The 24,572-nt window shown below is 41.4% G+C and overlaps 2 protein-coding genes across 5 annotated transcripts in view; one reads left to right on the top strand and one right to left on the bottom strand.

The window, feature by feature from the left end:
- rpap1 (RNA polymerase II associated protein 1) overlaps positions 1-17,676 on the bottom strand; it is a 52,076-nt gene extending 34,400 nt beyond the window's left edge. For 2 of the 3 annotated variants that reach the window (XM_065966368.1, XM_065966369.1), the window contains exons 1-27: positions 17,475-17,676; positions 16,844-17,043; positions 16,566-16,714; positions 16,304-16,396; positions 14,819-15,005; positions 14,559-14,723; positions 14,169-14,423; positions 12,161-12,276; positions 11,972-12,070; positions 11,637-11,738; positions 11,388-11,555; positions 10,967-11,146; positions 10,731-10,865; positions 10,401-10,571; positions 9,712-9,869; positions 9,407-9,577; positions 9,116-9,311; positions 8,785-8,894; positions 8,469-8,664; positions 8,184-8,330; positions 6,954-7,096; positions 6,415-6,847; positions 5,301-5,419; positions 4,968-5,199; positions 4,673-4,849; positions 4,051-4,107; positions 2,381-2,523 (exon numbers count right to left, since the gene is read on the bottom strand). In XM_065966368.1, coding sequence (XP_065822440.1) covers positions 2,383-2,523; positions 4,051-4,107; positions 4,673-4,849; positions 4,968-5,199; positions 5,301-5,419; positions 6,415-6,847; positions 6,954-7,096; positions 8,184-8,330; positions 8,469-8,664; positions 8,785-8,894; positions 9,116-9,311; positions 9,407-9,577; positions 9,712-9,869; positions 10,401-10,571; positions 10,731-10,865; positions 10,967-11,146; positions 11,388-11,555; positions 11,637-11,738; positions 11,972-12,070; positions 12,161-12,276; positions 14,169-14,423; positions 14,559-14,723; positions 14,819-15,005; positions 16,304-16,396; positions 16,566-16,714; positions 16,844-17,039 — 4,296 coding nt within the window. In that variant the 5' untranslated portion in view covers positions 17,040-17,043; positions 17,475-17,676 and the 3' untranslated portion in view covers positions 2,381-2,382. Of the gene's footprint in view, positions 1-1,701; positions 2,524-4,050; positions 4,108-4,672; positions 4,850-4,967; positions 5,200-5,300; positions 5,420-6,414; positions 6,848-6,953; positions 7,097-8,183; positions 8,331-8,468; positions 8,665-8,784; positions 8,895-9,115; positions 9,312-9,406; positions 9,578-9,711; positions 9,870-10,400; positions 10,572-10,730; positions 10,866-10,966; positions 11,147-11,387; positions 11,556-11,636; positions 11,739-11,971; positions 12,071-12,160; positions 12,278-14,168; positions 14,424-14,558; positions 14,724-14,818; positions 15,006-16,303; positions 16,397-16,565; positions 16,715-16,843; positions 17,044-17,474 lie in introns of those variants that run through there. The other variant, XM_065966370.1, reaches the window with a different exon arrangement.
- Positions 17,677-17,695: 19 nt separating this feature from the next.
- si:dkey-13p1.4 (transmembrane protein 151B) lies at positions 17,696-23,748 on the top strand. Of its 2 annotated transcripts, none has more exons than XM_020640718.3 (3): positions 17,696-17,841; positions 18,049-18,480; positions 21,491-23,748. In XM_020640718.3, the coding sequence occupies exons 2-3, from the start codon at positions 18,349-18,351 to the stop codon at positions 23,162-23,164; spliced, it is 1,806 nt and encodes a 601-aa protein (XP_020496374.2). In that variant the 5' UTR covers positions 17,696-17,841; positions 18,049-18,348; the 3' UTR covers positions 23,165-23,748. The 2 variants fall into 2 exon arrangements, with proteins under 2 accessions (XP_020496374.2, XP_020496376.2); XM_020640720.3 differs by having other exon boundaries at positions 17,760-17,841; positions 18,052-18,480.
- Positions 23,749-24,572: the final 824 nt, after the last annotated feature.

Here is a 24,572-nt window from a genome sequence, read left to right as displayed (position 1 = left end):
ATGAGGCATTGTTATGGTGTATTCATCATTTTAAAAGGCAATACGTTACGACCCATAAACAGTTTTCTTTGTTATGTCTCTTTAGAAGCAGTGACAAAAATTCTAATGGCTGGAAAACAATCCAAAAGAAATAAACTGGATCTAGTCATGTTCACATTATCGCCTTAGTATGACGAGAGTTTTGTTCTTTTGTTATATTCTGTTTTGCAATTTTTACATGGAGGCTTTTCTATTCTGACCGTGTGTGTGTGTGAAGGGGGGAGGGGGGGGAGGGTATACTATTTTTTTATGTGTCCCTTTAGCTGCTCAAAGAAAGGCCCATGCTAGCATCTGCATTCGTTTTACAATTAATGGTCAGCTGGAAGAAAAACAAATCCTATAAACGAACTGTGAAATACTTTCAGCTTAAAAAGGAAGAGAAGTTAAAAATACGGTTCAATGCGTGCATACAATTTAAAAAAAATGGATCCTTGAGCTGTGTAATATACAGATTTGTAACGATTAACAATGAAGTTTGAAAGATGCTCTCAACGTTGTTTTTTTTTTAACGGATTATCAAGGTTATCTGTTATTCATTAACCAGGAAATCCAGTTAATCCTGGAGTCCATGTGGATGTTTGTCTCCATTTGTTGATATTCCCTTGAGGCCTTCCTTAGAATTATTTTTTGTGATCGTGTTAATGAGAATTTGTCCACAACTCGGAGAAAATGCCTTCAACCGTGGCAGTCACAGAAAAACAGACAGCTCAGACTGGACTTGTAAACAGGTGATATATTAAGTTTAACTTCATCAGCATGTGAGGACATGATAATTAGGCTCACGCAGTGGGACTTGATCCAGAACCACAACTTGTTATGAAGCTGAACACAGACAGAAGAATAACAGGAAAACTAAGGTCCCTCACAGGCGTTTTCCAAACCTAATTAAATCCAGTCAACAGTTCAATGAAAATGGAAAAGGGGTCTTTGTCTGTGAAGGGCTTCAGAGTGACTGTTCTTGATCAGAGACACTGACAGAGAACAAATCTTTCTGCTTATCATGATAAAACCCAGAGGACCGTCCTTTGTTTGGTGTTTTTTTTCCAACCACATTATAATTTATGTTTGGTTAAACTGTTTTGTTTTTCACATTATGTGAATGTGTGGTGTAGCCCTTCAACGTAAAGCCCTTTTCAAACTGCATTTCTGCAAAGTGCCCTATCGAACCTCAGGTCATCATCACGTCTTTGTACATTCATATTGAATCCACAACGGTTGTACCATCTGTGTCCCTTGCAATTCAGAGCACAGAACAGAGGGAGCTCCACACACACACACACACACACACACACACACACACACACACACACACACACACACACACACACACACACACACACACACACACACACACACACACACACACACACACACACACACACACACACACACACACACACACACACACACACACACACACACACACACACACACACACACACACACACACACACACACACACACACACACACACACACACACACACACACACACACACACACGCTGGCTCAGCTGACCCCCTTTCGCCTCTGTTACTACCTCCGAAGACGGTACAGAAGGGTGGGATCACTTGACGCGCCTATGTGACATTCAGATTGAAGCTGAAATGTCACAGGGGTGCAAATTTCACGGCTTTCAGTCATGAATTCTGATACGAGAAAACATTTTTAAGACATACCTGAAGTCATGTTTTATTTACAAAAGAAAAGACAATTTCAGGCACTTACAAAGAAGTACATTTTTCTTTACTCTGAGAGGCTAGGGAGTCGTTCTGGTCTGCCTTTCAAGCTCACCAAAAGTACCGGAACTCAGACAAAGCGCTGGTGGTCAAAGGGGGGGGGGGTCCTTGAGTTTGCTAAGAGGAAATGTTCTGGGATCTCTGCCTCCCTGCATCTGCACTTAAATTGTAGCATTCGTTCAGTGTTTAAACTTTGGGTTGAGTTGTGTTTTAGTTCAAAGAGGATTGAGTAGAATCAGAAAACCACATCCCACATAATCTCCACTGATGATCTGTTAGATAGTTTTTGATTTCAAAGCTGGTTTAAATAAATGCTCAAACTGTTACCAAACATTACTCCGCTGAGTGTTTTATCTGCCTTAAGAAAAGAAGTAACAGAAAAATCCTTTGTGACAATGTTGGCTCTTTTTTTTTTTTTAATCTAAATCAGAAACCTTTAAAGAGTCAAAATGACTTTGTCACCTTTTTTTCCCCAGCAACATCTGCTCATGCTTTTAAGTCTACTTCTACTTCGTTTTGGTCTCAGTCTCCATACTGTCCTCCCCTGTGTCTTCAGTTTCGGCTCAACAGTTTTGTTCTTTTTTTATTCCCAGAACCTGCTACCTTCAGTCTCCTTTGTGGTCTTGCAGTCGCAGCACGCTCTCCAATCGTTTTGCCCTTATGGGGGGCAGCTGATCGTACGTATCAAAGCCGAGCTCTGAGTGCCGCTGCGGCAGACGGAAGAGCAGCAAGTGGTTCTTCAACACCTGGAAATGAGAGAAAGAGAGTGAGAAGGAGGGAGGGAGGGAGGAGAGAAGAGCAGCAGAGGGGTGGCGATGCAAAGCAGAGATTCTCTACCAGGAGTACGTGTGACTATAGAGAGGTTCCTCTGGCAGGGAATACATGGAAACACTGAAGAGAACAGCAGGGCATGAAAAACTGTTGAAACATGAGCAGTCATGAGAGATTGAAACAGAAAGTAATAAAGAGTGGTGAAAACATGGTTCTACATGTTACATTGGTTGATAGACTTATGTATTGTTATATTTTGGTATTTGTAAAAATTCAGAGTCTACGATAAGACATCCTGTGTCTTTATCTGCTCTCAGGAGGAGGGGGCAGGGGAAGACAGCCCTCTTCAATGTTTTACATTTGGAATGCAGTACTTATCTTAAACGGCACATGTTAGATTTGTTGCATATTGGTCCTCGAATGTTGTGTATTTTTCTACACTTTTCTCAAAGGCCCGCCCAGAGAAATCAGTGTCATACTCTGTATTCACACATGTTAAATTACCGTACCATCCCTATCAAATAAAATACATTCAGTTCAAATCAAACACATGTATACATGAGCTAGCTGGAAGAAAAACAGCCAGATTGAAAAGTCTTCAGCACTTTTAGCCGAGGCTTAAATAGCCGATCAATTGATAGTATAACAATTGAAAAAGACAGCAAAAAAAAGAAAAGAAAAAGGAGTTAGGAAAAGCTGTCTTCAATTTATTAACTGTATTTCTGAAAAAGGAAGCTGACCACAGGTGATAAATGGTGGAAGTAGCTTAACAAAGAAAAAGATAGAACACTTCAATGGATAAAGAGTTTAAAAAACAAGCTAGTCATAGATAAACAGTGTATGGTAGATGTAGCTTAGGAAAGGGAGAAATTAATACATGACTTCAGTCTTCAAATTCTCCCAGTATTAGAGGGGAAACTAAAACTTCATCGAACCAACTAAAACATGAACAGGCCGGTTTCATAAAAAATGATTGCATCAACACAGAAGACATTATTGTAATGGGGTTAAACTAGTCCATAAAAAAGGTTTTTAATAAGGAGGTAATGGAACAGAAAATCCTGTTACAGCTGCCTTTAGTAGTGCAAACACAGCTTTAAAGTAAAGAACCACATGTTTCTGGTTCAAGGTTACAGAGCAGGACTTTAGAGTATCCTCATTTAAGATGTGATGATTTGTAAAAAAAAATTCAAAAACAAAACAACAAGGCTAGACATTATGGAGACACTGAAATTAAAATGCTTTCAAATAAAAAAAAAAAAACTCTTGGATTTAACTCAAAGACATAATCATACACATTATGAATATACTAAAACCTTCCTTCACCATAGATGGAAATAAAAGAGGGCAAAGCAAGACAAAGTGGTGGACAAGTTGTAAAATAAGAGTCAGAGTGACGTCTGAGGGATTATGGAGTTAACATCAGAAGAATTTAACATGCGGGAAAAGCAGGTAAACTCAATAAACACATCACAGTGAATAAAGATCAGAGAAAGAAGTACCTCATCAGCCAGGTAGTAGATCTTCCTCAGCATACTGTGTCGAGCTGCTTCCACCTTCTAAAGGATAAAGACGAGAGGATCAAACATCAAAGCCCGGTTGATGTAACGACGCTCTCTTCCTCTCTGGACGCTTTGTGTGTCTCTTTTTCATCAACGCTAACCTCCAAAGTTCACGGTTAAACAAAAGTCACGTCCTTAAAAACAATATTTATGAACAGGAAGCAGATAAGGTGAGGAGAGTACGAGAATCGCTTTTTGCATGCAATGTTTATATTTTTAGGCAAATATGAGCAAATCCCGATAAAACCACTGATCAAGCCTCCTGTTCAGTGCAGCTGCAGCACCTTCTGGATTTGCTTAATAACTACACATGTGGCTGTTTGCCTCAATGTCCACTGTGTCTGATTTAAAAAGCCACAAAGCACAGGCGTTACATGGACCAATAATCAGATCAGTTAAAGAGAGCAAAAAGGACATCAGGAGAGGCCTGGATTTGGTTTAGAAGCTGTGTTCATAAATCAGGAACGTAATCCCAGTGGTGACACAAATCAATTATTTTCAATCACTCTCCTGCACAGGCCTGCATGCAGAGTCAATATGTGTTTTCCATGTGTTGCCGTACCTGCGCTGCAGCATCCTGAGAGAAGATGAAGGAGTTGACGTGAGATAAAGCCACCACATATAAGACGGGACACCAGCGGGGCTTCAGCGACCCCGTCACCAGGGAGCGGAAGTAGAGATGGAGGAGAGGGAGGGAGTCTTCTGGAGGAGACGTGAACCGCTCGATGGGGATGGAGAGCTTCAAAAGAAGATGGAGAGAGGTGATAAATCAATCCCAATCATAGCCGATATTAATATTTAAATAACTTCAAGGGCATGTTAGAAAGAAAAAAAAACAGACAGATCCTCATCGTTACCTGTTCCAGAGTGACTCCCAGTGACCTCAGAATGCCCACATGTTCTCCAAACACAGCCAGCCTCATGGTGGTGCTGTACTTCCTCTGCAGGGGTAAGAGGACCCAGCAGCCGAAGAGTCTGTCTCCAAAGGACACAGCCTCGTACTGGGTCAAAACAGAAATGTACAAGTCCTGGAAGGAGGCTAGACCTGGAGGAGGGATGTTCAGGTCCAAAGAGTCCAGCCTGGATTTCCTGTAAAATGTTAAGATTCAGTGTATCAGTAGCAAAGCCATCTTTCTCTCTTTTGCTCTGCTTGGATTTTGCACTAAAAAGGATATGAATCTTTTTCTTACCTTGTGAAAAGTCTAAACAGACCCCAGGTCATTTTCTGAACAGGTCTCTCCAGGAACATGTCGCTGGAGCACAGAAACACACAAGACAGACGGGCCAGCTTGGCTACTGGAGGGATCACCTTCAATTAAAAAACATGTTGTATCCTGTTATTCTCTGATTTACTTCATCAGCTTTCTTCTTAAAATGTTAAATATGTTTGTTATAAATTCTTAAAACTTAAACCTAAAAACATCTTCATATATTTTTTGATTTTTTTTTTGTTAGCTTATTAACTAGTGATATTTTCTTTCTTTACATATATTCATTCATCCATTATCTATCTATACTGCTTTTCTGTCGCGGGATGCTGGAGCTGATCCCAGCTGTCATAGGGTAAGAGGCGGGGCACACCCTGCACTGTTTGCCAGTCAATCACAGGGCCGACATAAATGGGCAAAAAAAAACAATCCACACTCACATTCACACCTACGGGCAAATTCAGAGTCCCCACTTAACCTGACGAGCATGTCTTTGTGGGAGGAAGCCGGAGTACCCGGAGGAACCCACGCATGCACAGGGAGAATATGCAAGCTCTACAGGAACCTTTTTACTGTGAGGCAACAGCACTGACCACTGCACCACCGTTATATACAGGATGATTAATTTAAAAGTAGTTTGTCTTTTCATTTTGGGAGTCTAAACCACCAAATGTTCTTTTTTTCCTTTACGTCTTTCATACTTTATTTGGATTGTGGCATTTATGATTATTGGTTATGTGTTGAGGAGTAGCATGAGCTCTATTCTACAAAATCAATCTAAAATTTAAATATATTCTTATTTGGCTTTGAAGGGAATCAAATACCCGTAAGTATGTTTTCTTGTTTTAAGTTTGTGCCCTTTCTCTTTAAACTCAACGGACTCAAAGCTGATCGTTTGCTCTTGCTGACATTGTTCCCTTTTTTTTTTCCTAGATCCTTGCTTGTGTTGTACATACTCTCTGATGCACGTCGCTTTGGATAAAAGTGTCTGCGTGAAGTGAGTTGAAGAATAGTAGAATTGTAGAAACTCTCTTCACTAAACACTTACAAGCTGTGATTTTTGGCTATTAAAAAAAAAAAAACCATGGCTGCGTACCTTTAGTGCTTCCTCCCTCCAGACCTCCAGCAGCAGTAGCCACTGCAGACAGTGACTCACCGCCTGCAGAGCCCCGTGTGGAAGCTCCTCAACCGCTAACCCTCCACCGTCAGACGCCCCTGCTCGTTCATACAGGCTGATGAGCGGCAGGAAATGCCAATCGGATGGCATGGTGGGACCTGTAAGCTCCGGGAGGAAGAGGGACCTGATCCAAGGGTTGCGTCCAAGCAGAGTGTCCCGGGACGTCAGCACGGACGGCTCCAGGTGGGCCAGGTGAGTGAGGAAGCAGCCTCGTATGGAAGGCAGCTGCACGCACGCTTCTCTCAGGAGAGCCCCCACAGTCTGCAGGGAGGGAGAGGTGTGGTGATGCGTTTCCTCTTGGAGCCTCAGCTCTCCGAGTTCAATGGCCTCAGGCCCTCCACTGTGGCCCTCTCTGGGAAACATATTAAACATATTTTATTCATCATTAATTCTGTCATAAAAAGGAACAAAAGAAAAAAACAACAACATTAAAAATAATGAAGTTAATGTGATCTTACGATAAAAAGTCTCTGCTGAAAATGATGGTGGACAACAGTTCATGAGCAAGGAATTCACTGCCTGGTAATAACCACGGCAGCAGAACCAGCGCCACCTGGTGGTACAATGAGGCGTGCTTTGCTACTTCTGGCTCAACGGGAACCTGAAAAAAAGTACAAATTAAATACACAAGATGAAAAACAGATGTTGATGGAGACACCACATGTTGGAAAAACTGAAGCTGCCAAGATGAAAATCACTTCCATACTTTTTGGAATGACCAAACACAGAATTACCTAAAAAGAAATACAGAAGGCAATACAGGCCGTTTTAAAACAAACGCATCATTCCATTTTTCAGAACCATATGTTCATGCTATATCTCCCCTGATGTAAAAAGTATTGACAAATATTTGATGGATTTAATGCTGGCAGCAGGTCAAAGGCTCTGATGGAAAAATGCATGATGTCTGTTCGACCTGCAATAAACAACTAGATAGAGTTGACAGCGGAGATCTACATGATGAAAAAGGTTGATTTGTTTTTAAATTTAAAATTGGACTTTAATGCAAGTTTGTCAATCTAAACTAATACCCGACTTCAAGTTATTTACTTTCCCTTCCTTTTGCCTCTCTCTCTGGATATATACAGTATAGCTCTGTTATGGCTATTTTCAGTATCCATCACTTGACAATGATGAAAACGAGTTTGAAACCATGAGAATGATAAAAGGGTAAGACTATTGTTGGTACAAGATCCTTCTTTTTCAACAGATCTGATAATGTACAAAATGTATTCATTGCTGATATATCCATTTGTGTTAGATGTGCATGTAACAACAGTATGTTCTGAGATGTCTGTGTAGGCTTTTTAGTCATCCACGTCATGGTGATTTGAAGTGGTTTGATCACCTTGGTAATTCGTATAATTATGATCTGAGGCTTATGTTTCCAGCTCTGTCTGCCAGTAAATTTAGAACTGAATACGCCTTTTGGAGGAGAGGCAAAACATCTTCCAGGACCATAAATCAAGTCCAGGTGTCTTTTTGGATCGAGCTTTGAGTGCATTCTGAGACAAAAAAAAGAAACAGAACAGCTGCTGATCTGACTACATATACATCTATATACAACAAACAGGATGAAATAAAATATGAAGACAGCAGATAATGTTGCTGAACGGAACAAAAGCCTCAGATGATAAGAAAAGTGCTCAAAATGATATTAATGTGGGTAGATTTAAGAGGGGAGCTACCAGTCTGTGTGCAAGCTGCAGCAGCAGGTAGAGGAGGTGGTGCTCATGGCGGAGCATCCAGGCTCTGGTGTGAGACAAAGTGGGTGTGGCCTGACTGCAACTCCTCAGGTAACCAATCACAGGCTCTGACAGGAGCAGACCTTTGAACTAGAGAGTGGGAGAGAAAGTCAGGAAGTTGGCAGTTATATAATCTGGATGAATGAAAGCAGTAGTCTGTGTGTGTCATGGTATTAATTGTCTGTCACTGTCCTGACTTGATTCATATGTAAGGACATAAATACTCACCTTGCAGCTGAGACCTTTGTGGATACCTGTGATGGTCTCCAGGAGGAGACCCAGGCCTGTGAGAAGAGGGAAGGGGGAGCTGGGAACAACCATCCCAGGGCGGTCCCTCCATCCAGGGCAGGATAAACCAGGGAGGCTGAGAGTTGTCTCTGGGCCCGGATGGCAAGACTGGACATTACACACGACTGAGGAAGACCTGATGGAAAGGAAAGAGGAAAAAAAAATACATTTATTTAAAGAACAAAATAAATAAATATATCATAACTGTGCTATTAAATGGATAAAAGTCAGGAACACATGTTCTAATTGAACTTACTTAAGGTTCTTCATGAGGCCTTGAACAACATGATGAGACAGCAGAGGGAAGAGAACCTCCGACGTCAGCAGCTCCAGTTCCTGAAGCGTCTCTACCGGCTTAAAACAGCTCTGAGGATAGAAATTATGCTGTGGTTATCATATAATTTGTAAGCAATTACAAGATACTCTCCCATAGTCTGGAATAGTTGCTCAGATATTTGAAATTCCAAACTCTCTGTTGTTTCAGCTATTAACTTTATAGATAACAAAAGCTTTATAATTTAAAAAAGTACTGCTGTTATAGATCATCTCCACATCTATAGAAGTGAGTAAATGACAGGAAGTAGTACCTGTCTGGATAGCTGATGGTAGTAGGCTTGTAGGTAGGTCAGGTAAGCTGGTATCACAGCTAGGCTGCTCTCTTTCTGAACCAGATCATCAAGGTTCTTCACAAAGGCCTTCAAATGTCCCACCAGAGATGCCTGCAACCCTGTGACATGACCCCAGGACACTGGAGGAGGAGGAGGGCACTCTTGTCCCTGAGAGCTGTAGGAAAAACAGGGAAGGTCATCATGTAGATGAAAAGGATTTAAGTCGCCTCTGTGATGCTTCATATGAAATGATGGTTTAATCATCTGTACCTGACCAGGCCGGCCTGTAGCTCCTGATGGCAGCCTGCAGTGTGTGTGACCTGTGTGAGCAGAGAAAGAAGAGCCAGGACCCGCTGAAGCTGCAGGGGCCACAGAGGATGTGAGGCGCCCAGTACCTTGTGGACTGACTGCAAAGCCTTCGCTAAGCTTGGATAAAGGTCTCTAAGGTAAAAAAAAAAAAAAAGTATTATTAATATGAGGCTGTTGTGAAATGCATTCTCTATGTTTAGGCCTTTGTTTTTTGGGGGAGCTTTGTTGAGGTATCTCTCTGCTCTGATTTGAATACGTTGACTTACATGTATAATTTACCGGCCTGACCGTAGGCGGATGCCACAGCCCACAGCCTGAAGGCCTCGGTGGTGATCCTGAGGGCCTCGGCAGGTTCCAGCAGCAGCTCACTGGGCTCAGCGCTCAGCAGACAAGACAGACGCTCCCTCACTCCGAGAGAGTTTAACTAGGGAGAGGAGAGACAGAGATGCACAATTTGCGTGTTCATCCATGTGGGAATGATGATTACGACTGGAATATTGTTGATTATGATCAAGTGATTCTGAGCAGATGTAGAAACAATACAAAAAAAAATTGTGAACAGATCTTGTTGCTTTTAAATAAACAGTGACATCTTGATGACTTTTTCCATTTATGTTTTGGATTTTCTGTTATTAATGGCAGAGGTTGGATTTCAGGCCCATGAGTATTTCTTTTGTCCTTTTTTGCCTTTATTTTTGATACGGCCATGAAACAAAGGGGCCTGGGCCAGAATAGTCACCAGGTCACCTGAAGTTTAAGACTCTATAGTCTATATTGTAAATGCTAAACCTGTGCACCCCTTGACCCATGAAGTTCTGTGCATAAACAGTGTAGTGCACAAAAAACATCTAAAATGATCAGGGGAAAAAAGATGCTGCACACTTCTAACAGATCTGGATACTTTGATAGATGCAAAACTGTTTTAGTCAGGGACATATTCCACAGAAGCACATACGAGTCGGGCACAGGCGTGTCTCCCCGAGGTGGCTAAAACTCTTATCAGCTTCATGGCAGAGGCCAGTGGCAGTCCGTAAACAGACGGAGGAAGAGGAGAGGATGGAGCAGTCCAGGAGGTCGAAAGAAACTCTGACATCACCGTTTCCATCAAGCGAGGACAGTCAAGCACCTGGGAGTGAAAGAAATATTTCCTGCATTTAGTTGGAAGAACAATTATGAGAATAATTGTTAATGTAATTGCATGCATTGTAGACAAAACTGGGATTCTATTTGTAAGGGTATATCTCAGTGATTAAAATGCATGGATTGAAGCGGTTACTGATTCTACCTGAGCAGCTGATGAGGAAGAATGACGAGCGATACGAGTCAGGATGTCCAAGACGTCCTGGACCACTCGGGGAGAAGGTCTGACCACTTCAAGGATGTAACGCAGCCTGGGGAGCAGTTTCATTTTCAACAGGCCCTGAAACAAGAAAACAAAACGTTGTAAATTTAGGCCATTAATAATCAGGAAAATCCAAGAGTTGATTAGAAAAATGCAAAAAAGGAATTCAGCTTGTTTGCCTTGACAACATCCTGCCTGGCCACATAGTGATCACTCTTCCTCTCTTCCTTCTCCTTGGCTGTCTCCTTCATAGTTTCGGGCAGGCCTTCATCCTCTTCATCTTCCTCCTCCTGAGCAGAAGGCAGCATAGGGAAGGATGCCAGGCCGGAGAACCAGGAGAAAGTGCAGTCCAAACACTCCTTAACAGGACAAACAAATAGAACATGAAACAGATACTCTCATAAAAGATGTTTATAAGACACAGTGTATATCTCTGAGACCTTTCAGTTCTGTTTTTAATGACTTATTTCGTTATAAATTGTTTACTAAACCTGATTTTGCAGTGCACTTTGCAAAATAACATACAATAAAATATAATTACAACCACACTGCAAGTAAAAAAGACAGAGGTTTTGAAGACAATGCTTCAATTTGCCTTACTTCATCTTCTGCACACACAAGCAGAGCTTTTAGTGCATGCACGGCTGCAGACATCACACCCTCCACTCCATCGTCCAGCGCAAAGCGGAGCAGGAAGATCAGACCGGCGTCGAGCAGGGTGGACATCATGCTGCCTGTCAGAACCGACACGTATCCCCCTGCACGTGCCTAAAGGGTGAGAAATGAGCGACTAATGACGTGTGCCCCGGCAGCTACGTGTCCTTATCCTGTGTATGTTTGTTTGCAAACCTTTGAGAGGATGTGGGCCAGAGTGCCGAGGGCCAGACTCCTCTGCTGGTTGAGCTGACTGCGAGACAGCAGGAAGAGTTCCTGCAGGGAGTAACCTGCCCGCTGAAGAAAGTGTCAAAGTCAAGAGAAAAAGAACAACAACGAAAAGTGAAGGAGCATTTTTTTTTAAGACTACACAGGAAATCTGAAGTTCCCTCTCCAGTTCCCCTTTATGTTAAACCCTCAAATATAAATGAAAAATAAGAAGAAAAGCTTTTAAGGTGATATATTTATATATACTTAATGAAAGACTTAAGTGACACAAAGGTTGTTTTTGTTTACTTGTCTCCACTGACCTCAGGCTCCTCTCCATGGTGGTGCAGGCCTAAGTGTGTGGGCAGATCCTCAGAGGGTGGAATCAGAGTCCCTGCAAAGTCAAAGCGAGCCTGCATGGCCTATCAGGAAAAAGAATATGTTTGAATTTTTATTCTTAAGGCTTTAGTGCAGATTTTTTTTAAAGTAGAATAAGAGAAACGTCTCTCTACCTTCTTGGTTCCTTTCTTTCTTGGTGCAGGTAAATCTCTCATCCACTCCAGCTTCTCTGGCTCCAGTTTATTCATGTGAAGCCATTCCTTCCGAGGCTTCACAGGCAGATCCTTCTCTGGATTGACACAAAGTTAGTAAGAATACGTCACTGAATCTACAAGCAAAGCACTAATGTTTCCTCCTTAGCTCCTCCTAAAACAAAGCCAATATTTATTTTGCTATTTTACAGTAAAAACACTAAACTAGACTTCTAGGAATAAAAAAGCCTTTTAATGTAGTTTTTAACGTTATTGTATTTCACTACCTGACAGCAATACATGTTGTCAGCAAACTCATGTGACATTACATGAGCAAGTTAGGGAAATCACACTGGCAATACAGAATTGGTCATAAAATATGAAACTATTTTATTTAGTTAATGCTGGAGAGATATTCTTAATCAATTCTTAACCTTCCTATCACAACAGACAAATACAGAACATATTCACTGGACATTTCTTATATTATATATCTTATATATTATAAGTCTTATATTAAAGGTCACATATTTTGCAAAATGCACTTTAACATGCTTTTCAAAAACATATATGTGTCCATAGTCTGTCTAAAACCCCCTAAATTATGAGAAAAGTCCTTCCTCTCTGTCTTTTGCCAGCTCCACTCTCAGAAAATTAGTGCTCAAATGGGCCGTTTGGAGATTTTCCCTTCATGACATCACAAAGGGCAGTAACCCCTCCCCCAGGTGGGTCACACCCCCACAGCTACGTGTTTGTTGTGCCCTCTTAGTCTGCCTTCTCAGCATGAACAACAGAGCATGGTGCAAGAAAGCCCAGGCCACATCCCCTTCCAAAGGGGTGTGGTCAAACACAGCTCACCTGCACTTAAAGCTACAGACACAGAAACAGCCTGTTCTGAGCAAGGCTGAAATAGAGGGGTTTATGGGCATGATCAAACACTGGATCAGAGTGGATTTTTGGCAAGACACTTTACAGACATGTTTCGGGGACCTCTGAGACATATTTAAACTAGTTGAAGAGGAGGATAATATGTGACCTTTAAACCACCTGAGAAGCAGGTAATTCTTTCAAACAGACATATACCCTTTATTCCCACAACCACAGTTAAAGAATTACAAACATAAACAAAGTCTGGCACATTTGCTCAGATTCCAAATTAATGAAACATTATTGTCACTTAAAGGAAAATAGAGGACACAATCATACGTGTTTGAGCAGAGTTGCATAATGACACACAGGCTGTGTTTATTGTGTTTTTTTTTGTAAAACAGAATAAAGTGATGTGATAGATCTGTCTTCATTTGATCCATTAGCTCCACCCTTTCATCAGGACTCAGGGTAATCTTTAAAAAAAAAAAAAATCTGCAGTAACTTAATTGCAGAGAGTGGCTTCTTCTGGCTCAGTCTGCTAATCACACAGAGTGAACTTAATGATCGGCTTTAATGCCTGGATTTTAAACGGCAGTTTCACCCCGCTTTATTTACTTGCTAAAGTGCTCATGACAGACAGGCCGGGTCTTTGTAATATAGCAATAAGTAAGGGATTTTACATGCTTTTTGTAACATAACAATGAGTAAGGTCTTTTAGCTGCTTTTTGTAAAGTGTCTCGAGATAACACTTGTTATGAGTTGATGCTATACAAATAAAGATTGATTGATTGATTTATACTTTGAGAGGACGGATGCTTGAAAGAGGATGGAGAAGAAAACAGGTAAATCAAGACAGACGTAAGTGCTGGTCTTTTTAATACTAAACAAACTCTTGTGCCTTTTTTATTACTCTGCTATAGTATTCAAGGGGCTCCTCTCTTTCAAATGTATTATAAGTTGAATAATTTGACACTCCCTGCTGCAAAATCACAATCAAATCAGGCCTATTGATGCTAAAAGTCAAATCTTTCCAATACTCCACATGATTAATGTAAATCTGCAGCATCAGCAGGAAAACATGTGCAGATAAAGTAAAAGTGATAGAAGGTTTTTTTTGTACCCATCATTCCCGTCACAACCAGCAGTGGTGGTGGTGGTGGCATGTCCTCCTCCTCTTCCTCCTCCTCTCTTTCCATCTCTACTTCTTGGGGATTCTGAGACAACACAGCAGCACGTGAGGAGTCTGACTCTCTGCTCACATTGTCGAGAGGAAAGTTTCCCTCACTGCATTTGCCCTGGGGCTGTTTGGAAGGGGAGGCAGAGGATGGGAGACTCTGGGCTTTGTGAGATCTAACAAACTCCACCAGTCTCGGATCTGGGGAGCAGAAATAATCCCGTTATACACACAGTAGACAGACAACAAAGCTGAAAATAAAGTAGGCTAAAACTATTTCTACTTCTTAGTACGTAGTAAATACTCATTAAGCATCATATGGACAACATTTCTCACCAAGCTGGGATAAGAGTTTCCTCTGCTCCTGTAGTATCTCATCCTGAGACATGGCCTGGAGCTTAGCTTGGTTCTCCCTGTGGATCCTCATGGTCTCTGCTGAGCCTTCTAGGCCCTGAAGACCCTGACCCGACACCAGCCTGAGACCTGAGATTGGATTTGGCCCTGTGGAGAGTGGAGAGGATAGACCATTAAATGTGAATTCAAACAAAAACATGACGCGTGTTATGATTAAAATAATCCAGCTCAAGTCTACTTACGATGATTTGTAGCTTCACTCTGATCTGTATCCATACTGGTCTCAGGAGGCAGGTTCTGCTCTCTGTGTCCAGGTATCTGAGCAGCTTCAGGGCCACAGTGTAAAGGTGTCTTACCCTCTTTAATCCTCTGAGCTGCTATGTGGAGTGCAAAGATACTCTTCTTTCCACCAACTGAAGACATTTGCACCTGGTGAGAGTGGGAATAAACTTTTAAATTTAAGATAAACTCAAAGAGAAATCATCGTAACACACCAGAAGTGCAAATAATGAGTATTACCAAGTCAAAAGTCATCTTCTGTGGTAGTTTTTAAAGTAAACCTGACCCTCTACAGAGAGAAAAGCTACTTTTCTTTCATGTTAATGACAATAGATAGATAGAGAGATAGACAGACAGACAGACAGACAGACAGACATTACATTGAAAAAAAAATCACACAGAGTGAACTTAAATAAAATACTAAACTATTTTTTTTATTACAGACTAAAATTTAGGAATTATAAATAAAAGACATCTAAAGAAATGTATCCAGTATGAAAAATCTGTTCAAGTGTATCTATAAATATGAGTACATATAAATGTCCTGCTTACAGGTGTATTATTGTGTATTATTCCCCATCAAACAATCTAATGGCAAATAAGAGAAAGGACTTCCATTAACGTTCAGTTCTGCATCTCGGGGTGATCCGCCTGTGACTGAATGTGCTCTGTTCAATCACATCCAGGGTGTGTATAGTTCATGTATGACATTAGTGGATTTATTTTTTATGCGCAGGTAAGACTGGCAAACAATGTGAAAATGTAAACACAATCAAGAATGTGATTGATTTCTGTGACACTTGACCATGCAGTGAAGGAGTGACCTTATTTTAGTTTTACTGACATCTTGATTTAGAACAAGAATCATTATATAGTCGCCCAAAGAACACAACTACAAAAAATGTTCTTGCCATTTTGTTAGTACAAGAGATGAGCCCCTTATGGATTATATATTATATATATTAATGATGTAGGAAAACTGTAGGAGTGCAGAATTAATTCAGCAGCTACCAGCTGAACAAAACGATTAAAGCAAAGCCATTAAAAGGCTCATAAATAACATGAGACATCGCACAGCAATCGTTGAATCTTAGGAAGAACGTAACAATGAATCTCTCTCTCTATCTGATCACCAGCAGAGCATACACATCACACGCCACTCGCACCATGATCAGGAGGTGTGGAGAGCGAAGGGTTTATCATTCACTGGTTTATCCATCTTATGAAATAAGAAAATTCTAAAATGGAACTCAAATATACAAAGGCGGTTGTAAATACAACAATACAGGTGTAACATTGCATGTGTAGGAAATACGGTCATGGATAATTAAAGTCTCGTTGGTTAATAATTCAGGTTTGGAAATCCGGCAGACTTGATAAACCTAAAAGAATCACATCCCTGCTAATATCACACTATTTAGAAAAAATAGGCATTTCTGTCTTTTTACCTGACTGTTGGTTTCGGAGCGGTGCATCACTTTAGGGAAAGCCACGCCTGTAAGTGCTGGTAGAGATATTGGAGTAGAAGTTGTATCTTTCTCCTTAAAACAAAGGAAGATCGAGATAGATGGTTGAAATGATGAAACAAAAGAAAGAAGAACCGCAACTAAACATGAGAACAGCACACCTGAATGACTGAGAAAATAAACAGAATTGTCATCTATCTGATTCACACCTTCATGTTTAATGCAGCATTTAGTTCAAACTTACAACAATCCTGGAGAGAACAGCACTGATGTGAGTGTCATGTCTGTCCAACGTCTCCTCCGCATCTTCAGCCTCGAAAGTGACCCGGCTGGCTTTGAAGCGAGACTTCTTCGGAGGCGCAGGCGTCAGAGACGGTAGCTGGTCCGGAAGATCTAGACAGACACAAAATATGAACACTAAGTTTGTAGTTATTACATTACCTTAATAATGAATGATGAGCTGTGACGTATGAGTTAAAAATGACACATACTGCAATGGGGAACTAATAAGTATCATCTGACCTTCTATTGTGACAACATCCCGCTGTTCACCATCATCTTCTCCGTCTTGTTCTCCGTCTCCAGCTCCAGCCTGGCCTCTCCTCTTGTCAGGCCTGCGGACCACATTGGCAGCAGACGGGGCGCCGGAGGTCAGAAACTGCTCCTGCTCTCTCAGGAGGTCAGACTCGGAATCAGTCGGCTTGGGACGCCGCAACATCCCTCTAAAAAGGACACAAAGTACAGTCTTGAATGTGTCAACTTATTTCCCCTTCATTATTTGTGTTAACCCAGATCTCACCAACCCAGAGTACAAAGGTGAGGGTGTTACAAGGGGCCATAAAACTGGTAGGTATGTACCCACATTAAAAATTGCCTCACGCCACTGATAACCCATAAATAGTATTTTTTTTTTTTAACCGTCTGTGAAACTTTTAGAGCCTGTCCTATGGTTCAAAATAATAGAAAACAATAATAGATAGAAAATAATAATAGAACACAGAATTCAACAGAATTTCTTAAACTCTCTGGTAACGTTACTGACATATAAGCAGAAGCTATCTATCATTATCTACAGGGTGTAGAAGCGTGTAAATATATATATATAGGCAAACAACAAAAACATTAAAACATTGTGTCCATTTATTACACTTACAATTGAATGTCGTTTCCTCTTCACGTGCACAATGTATCTTTAACGTTACATCCGACACGCTTGAAGTCTTCAAACTCACTCTGTCGAAGCTTAAATGATCACACAAAACTGTCTGACAACATTGTGGCTGTGTTTGTACCTTTATATGTTTCACTGCAGTGAGTAAAGTAAGCTAACCTTCAGTTAAGTTCTGGATACGTGAGACTGTCGAGAGCACACGAAACACACCGAGACAAGTACGGAGGGTTTTTAATGTAACACCACACTCCGCCTTCAAAATAAGAGCGTTGACAAACATAACGTGATATGAACGACGGAGCGACCTTTCCTCGAACACTTCGCCGTCTTCCGCCCTTAAACCATCAAGGTAATATATTGTCTTTGCCGACATGCACTATTTAGCGGGTATGTGAATATATTAAGATGTATATTCGCTGATTGGGGTTTACTGCATGATTTTGCTACTGCTAGCCTATATCATGCATTACACCCCCCCCCCACCCCCCACCCCCCCCTTTTCGGATAACTAGAATAACATAATGTAAAGACGGTGCTTGACGATGCTTGTTCTTAGTAGGGTGGTTTAACTGCTAGAGGGACACCAATCTTCACTGACTGCATGATGGTCAACCTCTGCTGCCTGTGCTGCGGTGAAATCCCTCAACCCCGCCCCCCTCCATCATCCAGCCAACAGGGACCACCGAGGGATCCCCGCTCCGTGCAGCAGCAGCAGCTGCAGCAGCAGCAGCCCGCTGGCTCCGGCCCAGAAGCTGTGCGGCTTAAGGAGGCACACAAAAAAGAAGGTTCAAACGGAGGTAACAGAGCAAGTGAATAGGAGAGTTTGAGCTCACAACGGACATGCGAAAAGTGCAGCATGCTCTCTTCCGATCTGGACTCTGCAGCGGAGGACACAGCGGCCAGCGCTGCCAATGATGCTGATGGAGAGGAGCAGGAGGAAGAGGAGGAGGAGGAGGACTCACCGGCTGAGAGTGATGTCCTGGAGGAGGTATGTGTAGACCTTTCACATACAGTCTTTGGTGTTTACATGCATCCAAATATAGTCTTGTTTTTTTCACTTGAGCAAATACTACCTGAGTAAGCATTATTGATGAATAGAAGGAATAACAGAAATTATTGGCAACCTCATTAGATCATATTAAATGAATAACATAAATACAGCTCATTTACATTTAGCCTAAATCACATGCATTTTGATGTCTTTGCTATCGGCTCACATGAACACACTAATTTCCTCTGTACCATTATTGCTTCCACCTGCAGCCAAACAACCTCTCTGCTTGCTGAAATGTCAGAAAAGTCCATGTGACATAGTGGCAAGTAGAATCTAGTGATGTGAAAGATACTCCTAAAGACAAGTCATGCAGTTTAAAAAAAAACAAAAAAAAACAAAGACAGTTATTAAGCCAGCAATCATTTATTTCTTGCAAAGCCTTCAACCAAAGTCATTTCAGTGTACATGTGTCAGTGTTTGCTGCGCCCTGGCCTGTCTTTACTGTCATGCAGTAATTACTGTGATTGCATCTGGGGGATGCAGCCAACCATGGTGGACATGCAGCGAAAGAAGGAAGTTAGTAACCGTCCTTAAAGCTGATTAGTCGTATTTTGTCCTGTGGTAAAGATTGAAGCGCAATTTAGTAACAAGCTGTTGTTTTTTAATCCAATTAATCTTCAGTCAACAGGTTTCATTATGCAAATTTAAAGCTAAAAAGAAGGTCGTGTTGTTAACATACTCATGGATGCATTTGTTTATTGAGGTGGCAGGGGATTGCTAAACTTGCATTTTTAGTTTATAAAAACATGATTCAATCCAAAAGAAAACCAGGGGAAATATTACAATTTTATTCAATCAAAAGGCCTTTGGTTTTAAGAAGTCCTTGGTCTCTGCTTCACCAGAATTGGATCCCTGTTTTCTTCATAAATAACTGAGGTGGAACCAGCAAAGTGACAGCTCCACCCCTCTGTCAGGGCTGTAATGGATGGGGCCGGTTGTCAGCATAAATCGTCTCACTCCATAAAACACCAGAGGTAGTCTACAAGAACACATGAGCTCATTGGGAGGGTTATCGTCAAAGTAACCAGACTCAAAGACATTGAGAAGGAAATCCTGATACATTTTACAGATTTAATGAGTGAAACTTCAAAACTCCCCTTCCTGCAGAAACATTAAATGTTGCAGTCCCGCTTGAATCTCTTTATGCACAAATGCCCGAGCTTCCATAAACGTTTTTGTTGATCATTAAATAGCTTTGAGCCTGTGTCTTTGGTCACTGGACGTTTAAACTTGTGGCCTTTATTGCAAATGTGAGCATTTTCTGTTTCTCGTTGTCTACCCTGTGCTAATGACCAAATATGCTGCAGTCAAGGGAAGAGCAAATGAAAGTGTGTGCTGAAGCAGTACGAGGAGAAGTTTTTAAAAAATAGCAGAATGACCCCGTCAGTGTGAAATTACAGTAAATATTTTCATTAGGAAATGTCAGGAATGTCATCGAGTAGTGGACAGAAGGTGACACAATTATTTGGCCGGGTTTTTGTGTAATAACATATTAGAGAAAACGTGAAACTCGAAGTAGCTTATTTTCTGTCTTCACTTGATAGATGCCTGAAACTTTAATTGTTTAAAAAGTACATTTTCTATTTATTTTCCGTGGCTAGAGCATCTCTTCTGCTCATGGTGCCTTCATGGTCCTATTTAAAGTAAGGGATAGAAATTTTATAACGAAAGATCGATTATAGTTGTGAATATCTGTTAGTATACAAAGATGACATTAGTGTATTTTTTCTGTACACTACCAGTATGTTAAAAAAAGACTGCTGAGCAGAAACAACTAAAACATGTATTTTGTGTGTAATATGTGTAAATTACAAGCAATATTTTATGCACCTTGGAGCATAACAGATGTCAAACGCAGGCAAATGCATACACACTTTGAGTGGAACTTTTTTTAAAGGGTGGAGCATATGTTGGTTAGATTACTGACCTCATGTAATGTGCATTCATGTGAACAATATATACAGTATATATAGCCTATATATATATATATATATATATATATATATATATATATATATATATATATATATATATATAAAAAAAACAAGTTTCAGGTTACATCATTTACATATTACGCAATACTACAGGTCTGTTGGGCAGTGGGCCATATATATATATATATATATATATATATATATTTTTTTTTTTTTTTTTTTAATTATTATTTTTTTTTGCTGGGGCGTCTGTACAGACTAGTGGTTAGTGCCCCCTTCCCATGAACGGAGGCTGTAGTCCTACAAGTGGCCAGCAACAGGTTAATTACCTACCTGTGGCTCCTTTCCTGCATGTATTGCCCAATCTCTCACTGTCCCTGATTTTTGACTCTACCCACTATCCTATCTCTGCAATAAAAGCATAAAAAGCCCAAAAATAAATCTTATATCTATATCTAAAATATCTATTTATATATGTACATACAATCTGAAATAAGATTTTAAACTCTTCAATATCTACACTGGTATTTGTCTCAAACACTTGGGACACTTTTGTCTACAAATATACCAGACCAGTGTCACACTGAGACATCTCAATGACAACTTAACTTGGAAGGTCTTCCCCCCTCATGCAATGAAAATCAGATGAATTCTGAGAGAGATGTGTGCAAAAGAAACCTCTGTTAATATTTTGTCTGTCAGCCCAGTGTTTTGTTTTGGATTTTGAAAATTTCAAAAAAATCAGAGAATCGAAAAAGACCAAGTACTTTGAGTTTTCTGTTGTATCACTACACTGATTTACACACATTTACCCATGGCCTCCTAGGAACACTTCATGGTTTAATTGAACCCCACCAAGCTTCTTTTAGTTGATTTATTGTGTATTGAACTTTTGGCAATTTATAGTTCAGCCACCTTCATTTGCATTGCCCTAAGTACCGTACTATTTTTTTCTTTCCCTCTTATCTCTCTCTCTCTCTCTCTCTCTCTCTCTCTCTCTCTCTCTGCAGCAGTGTCCAGTGAAACAGTCTCTAGGTGCTTGTGTCTACCGGGACTCCCACTGGCGCTGCCTGCTGCTCTCTCTGCTCATGTACAGCTGCTTGGGCGTTGTGTTCTGGTGCCAGGTGACTCGGGTCACCAAGATCAGCTTCAACCCGGCCCTCACGGCCTCCTTCACGGCCTCCTTCACCTCCTCCCTGCGTGGGGCAACAGGTATGGGTGTCGGAGGACACTCGATGATCTACCATGACAGCCCCTGTTCTGATGGCTACATCTACATCCCTCTGGCCTTCCTGCTCATGCTTTATGTCCTCTACCTCGCCGAGTGCTGGCACTGCAGAGCCCGGAGCGAGCTGCAGGTCAAAGCCAACGTGGACAGCGTGTACGAGCGCGTCCTGCGGATGCAACAGGCCCAACCTTGCATTTGGTGGAAAGCGATCAGCTACCACTTTGTACGAAGGACTCGACAGGTCACCCGATACCGCAACGGAGACGCCTACACCACCACACAAGTGTACCATGAGAGAGTGAACACCCATGTAGCTGAAGGGGAGTTCGATTACAGCCGATGCGGTATGAAAGACGTGTCACGAGACCTCAGAGGTTTGGAGGGCCATTCGGCGACTCGGCTTCGATTCACGAAATGTTTCAGCTTCACCGAGGCTGCTCCGGAAAATGAATACCTCAACCAGAGAGCCAGGTTCTTCTCTGAGATTGAGGGTTTGGACGATTACATGGAGGCGAGGGAGGGGATGCAGCTGAAGAACGTGGACTTCAGAGAAAACCTGATTGCCTATGTGGACCCAGAGAGGATGCCTTGGTACAATTCCGATGCTGTCTTCTGGCTGGCGTCTCTCCTGATGCTGTCCTGGCCACTGCGGGTGCTGGTAGAGTACCGCACTGCTTATGTGCACTACCGTATAGAGAAACTGTTTGGGTTGGAGTACAGCCACAGCAGCCCCTCTCCTCAGGATGAAGACAGGCCTTCCAGAAATAACACCGGCTGTGTTATTCCCAGAGTCGACACTCTGGACAGCACAGAGATGGAGTGGCACATTCGCTGTAATCGTCAGGTGATTCCCAGCTACTCTGAGGCCATGCTGATCAACATGAGCACGGCAGACTCCAACTCATTACAGGACACAGAAAACACTTCCTCCTCAAACTGCTTCCTTCTGGATTCCACTGCTCAGAGCTATGGCGCCCTCCAAAGCCAGGACGACCCAGAGAGACGCAGCGAGCCAAGCCGACAAGGAGGCAGGAGAAGGAGCCAGGACGACCCCGAGAGACGCAGCGAGCCAAGCAGACGAGGGGGCAGGAGGAGAACCATCACCAGCTCCAGCTGCTCCTCCATCTTCTCCTGCCGTGGAGCTCTTTTCCACTCCCACCTGTCTTCAGACACATCCCGCTTCTCCCTGTGCCGCATGTACGGCTCGCATCGCTCCGTGGCTCCGTGGAGGAGTCGCAGCAGCGATCTGACAGAGCCATGCTGTGTGGATGAGCAGTGCTGCAGGTCAGACTCAAGCCAACTTGCACTCAGCGACAGCCCTCCCACTTACAGGGATGCCCGGTTCTTCCCTGTTCTCATCGTGCATCGGTCCGAGGGCTGTAGCAGTGAGGACGGGAGGGAAGTGAGACGTTACTACATACGAAGGGGGTCGTCCTGTGTGGAGACAGCCCTGTAATGACATGTAAGGATGGATCCCACTCAGGAGTGTCAAAAATCAATGAGTCTTCAAATGAAATTGCAATTACAGTAAATATTTATATTATCCCTACATAAGTTGTATACCTACAGAGGTGTGTACAAGCCAAGGACAATTTTAAATGTCATATTTATGAAATGGTGCACCCATGACAGATGAGAACTGCACCACCTCAGCAGCCCTGCTCTTTTCGTCTGTCATTTTATTTTTATTTTTAAATCACAGTAAACAATGCTCCACCAAATCCAACTCTGACTGTGTACATGATGGAATATGTACACGGACATTTAGGCTACGAGTAATACAAAAAAAAAAAAGAGAGAGAAGTTGCATGTAATTACCAAAGGTGTATTTAGTTTCTTTTATGTGATTTATAATCAGCAAGGCGAAACCAAAGACATGCAGACATGAGCATTCTGTTTTGTTCTGTTGTTGTTTTTTTCCCATGATTTTCATAAACACTACAAAGCATTATTGATGATTGACAAGAGATATGCAGAGTGGTGAAAATGAAGTGAATGTCAAAATGAAAGTAATTAAAGTGTTTCTGAAGGATTATTGTGCATACCAGTGTTTCAAATCAATGACTTGACATTTAAGATATCAGCTTACTGGTATCAGGTAAGATGGAAAGGAATATTTTAATGTGGACAAATAATAGGATATTAGAATATGCATCTAACAGGACAAGATTGTCTCAGTCTCACAAATTAGCTACTATTTCCACAAATAAAATGAATTCTAAGTGTAAAAAAAACTAAAAAAAAAAACTCATTTTGTGGGGTAAAAGAGATGGTAAGAAAGGTAGGAGAAAAAAAACAACATAAAGTTTTTCTAAAATATGTCAGAAACTAATGCTCTCTACAACAAAGTCTTAATTCTGTGATCATGTGTTTTATACCCTAAACCTTTCAGAACAGCTCAATTTACATTTGTAGAATTGTATTATGACAAACAGTGTATTACTTGGATTTTTTGTATAGTTACATAGACATTTAAGCAGCATTGTAATGCTGTAGGCTAAAGATAACAATGTTCAGACAACTTTGACTGTTTCTGTCAAATACATTTAGTGAAGTAAAAAAAAGTCTTATTTTCCACACAACTGCTTAGGGCTAGGATATGGGCTACTTATACTTAATATTTCTTAATTCATTGTATCCACTATTTAAATGTAATTACTATTTAGGCATACTAACCCATCTACCGAGAGAGCATTAAGGTTAAGATAGAAAAATCTAATCATTTGACACTTACTATTTTAACTGCACATCACAGTCCTCCTCGGCAGATGGAGTTGTTGCACTGTTGTCATGGATACGTCTAAGTGAGCGCCAGGCGATAGCTATTTTTTTTTTTTTTTCAGTCGTGATTTTAAATCTTCCCA

Source organism: Labrus bergylta, chromosome 18, assembly GCF_963930695.1.
Source record: "Labrus bergylta chromosome 18, fLabBer1.1, whole genome shotgun sequence".
Taxonomy (NCBI): Eukaryota; Metazoa; Chordata; class Actinopteri; order Labriformes; family Labridae; genus Labrus; species Labrus bergylta.
The sequence above is the reverse complement of the archived record's forward strand: the minus strand, read 5'-3'. Positions and strand labels throughout refer to the sequence as shown.

Coding starts and splice junctions, on each gene's coding strand:
- si:dkey-13p1.4 (XM_020640718.3), top strand. CDS start 18,349: ATGCTCTCTTCCGATCTGGACTCTGCAGCGGAGGACACAGCGGCCAGC. Junction 18,481..21,490: donor AGAGTGATGTCCTGGAGGAG/GTATGTGTAGAC, acceptor CTCTCTCTGCAG/CAGTGTCCAGTGAAACAGTC.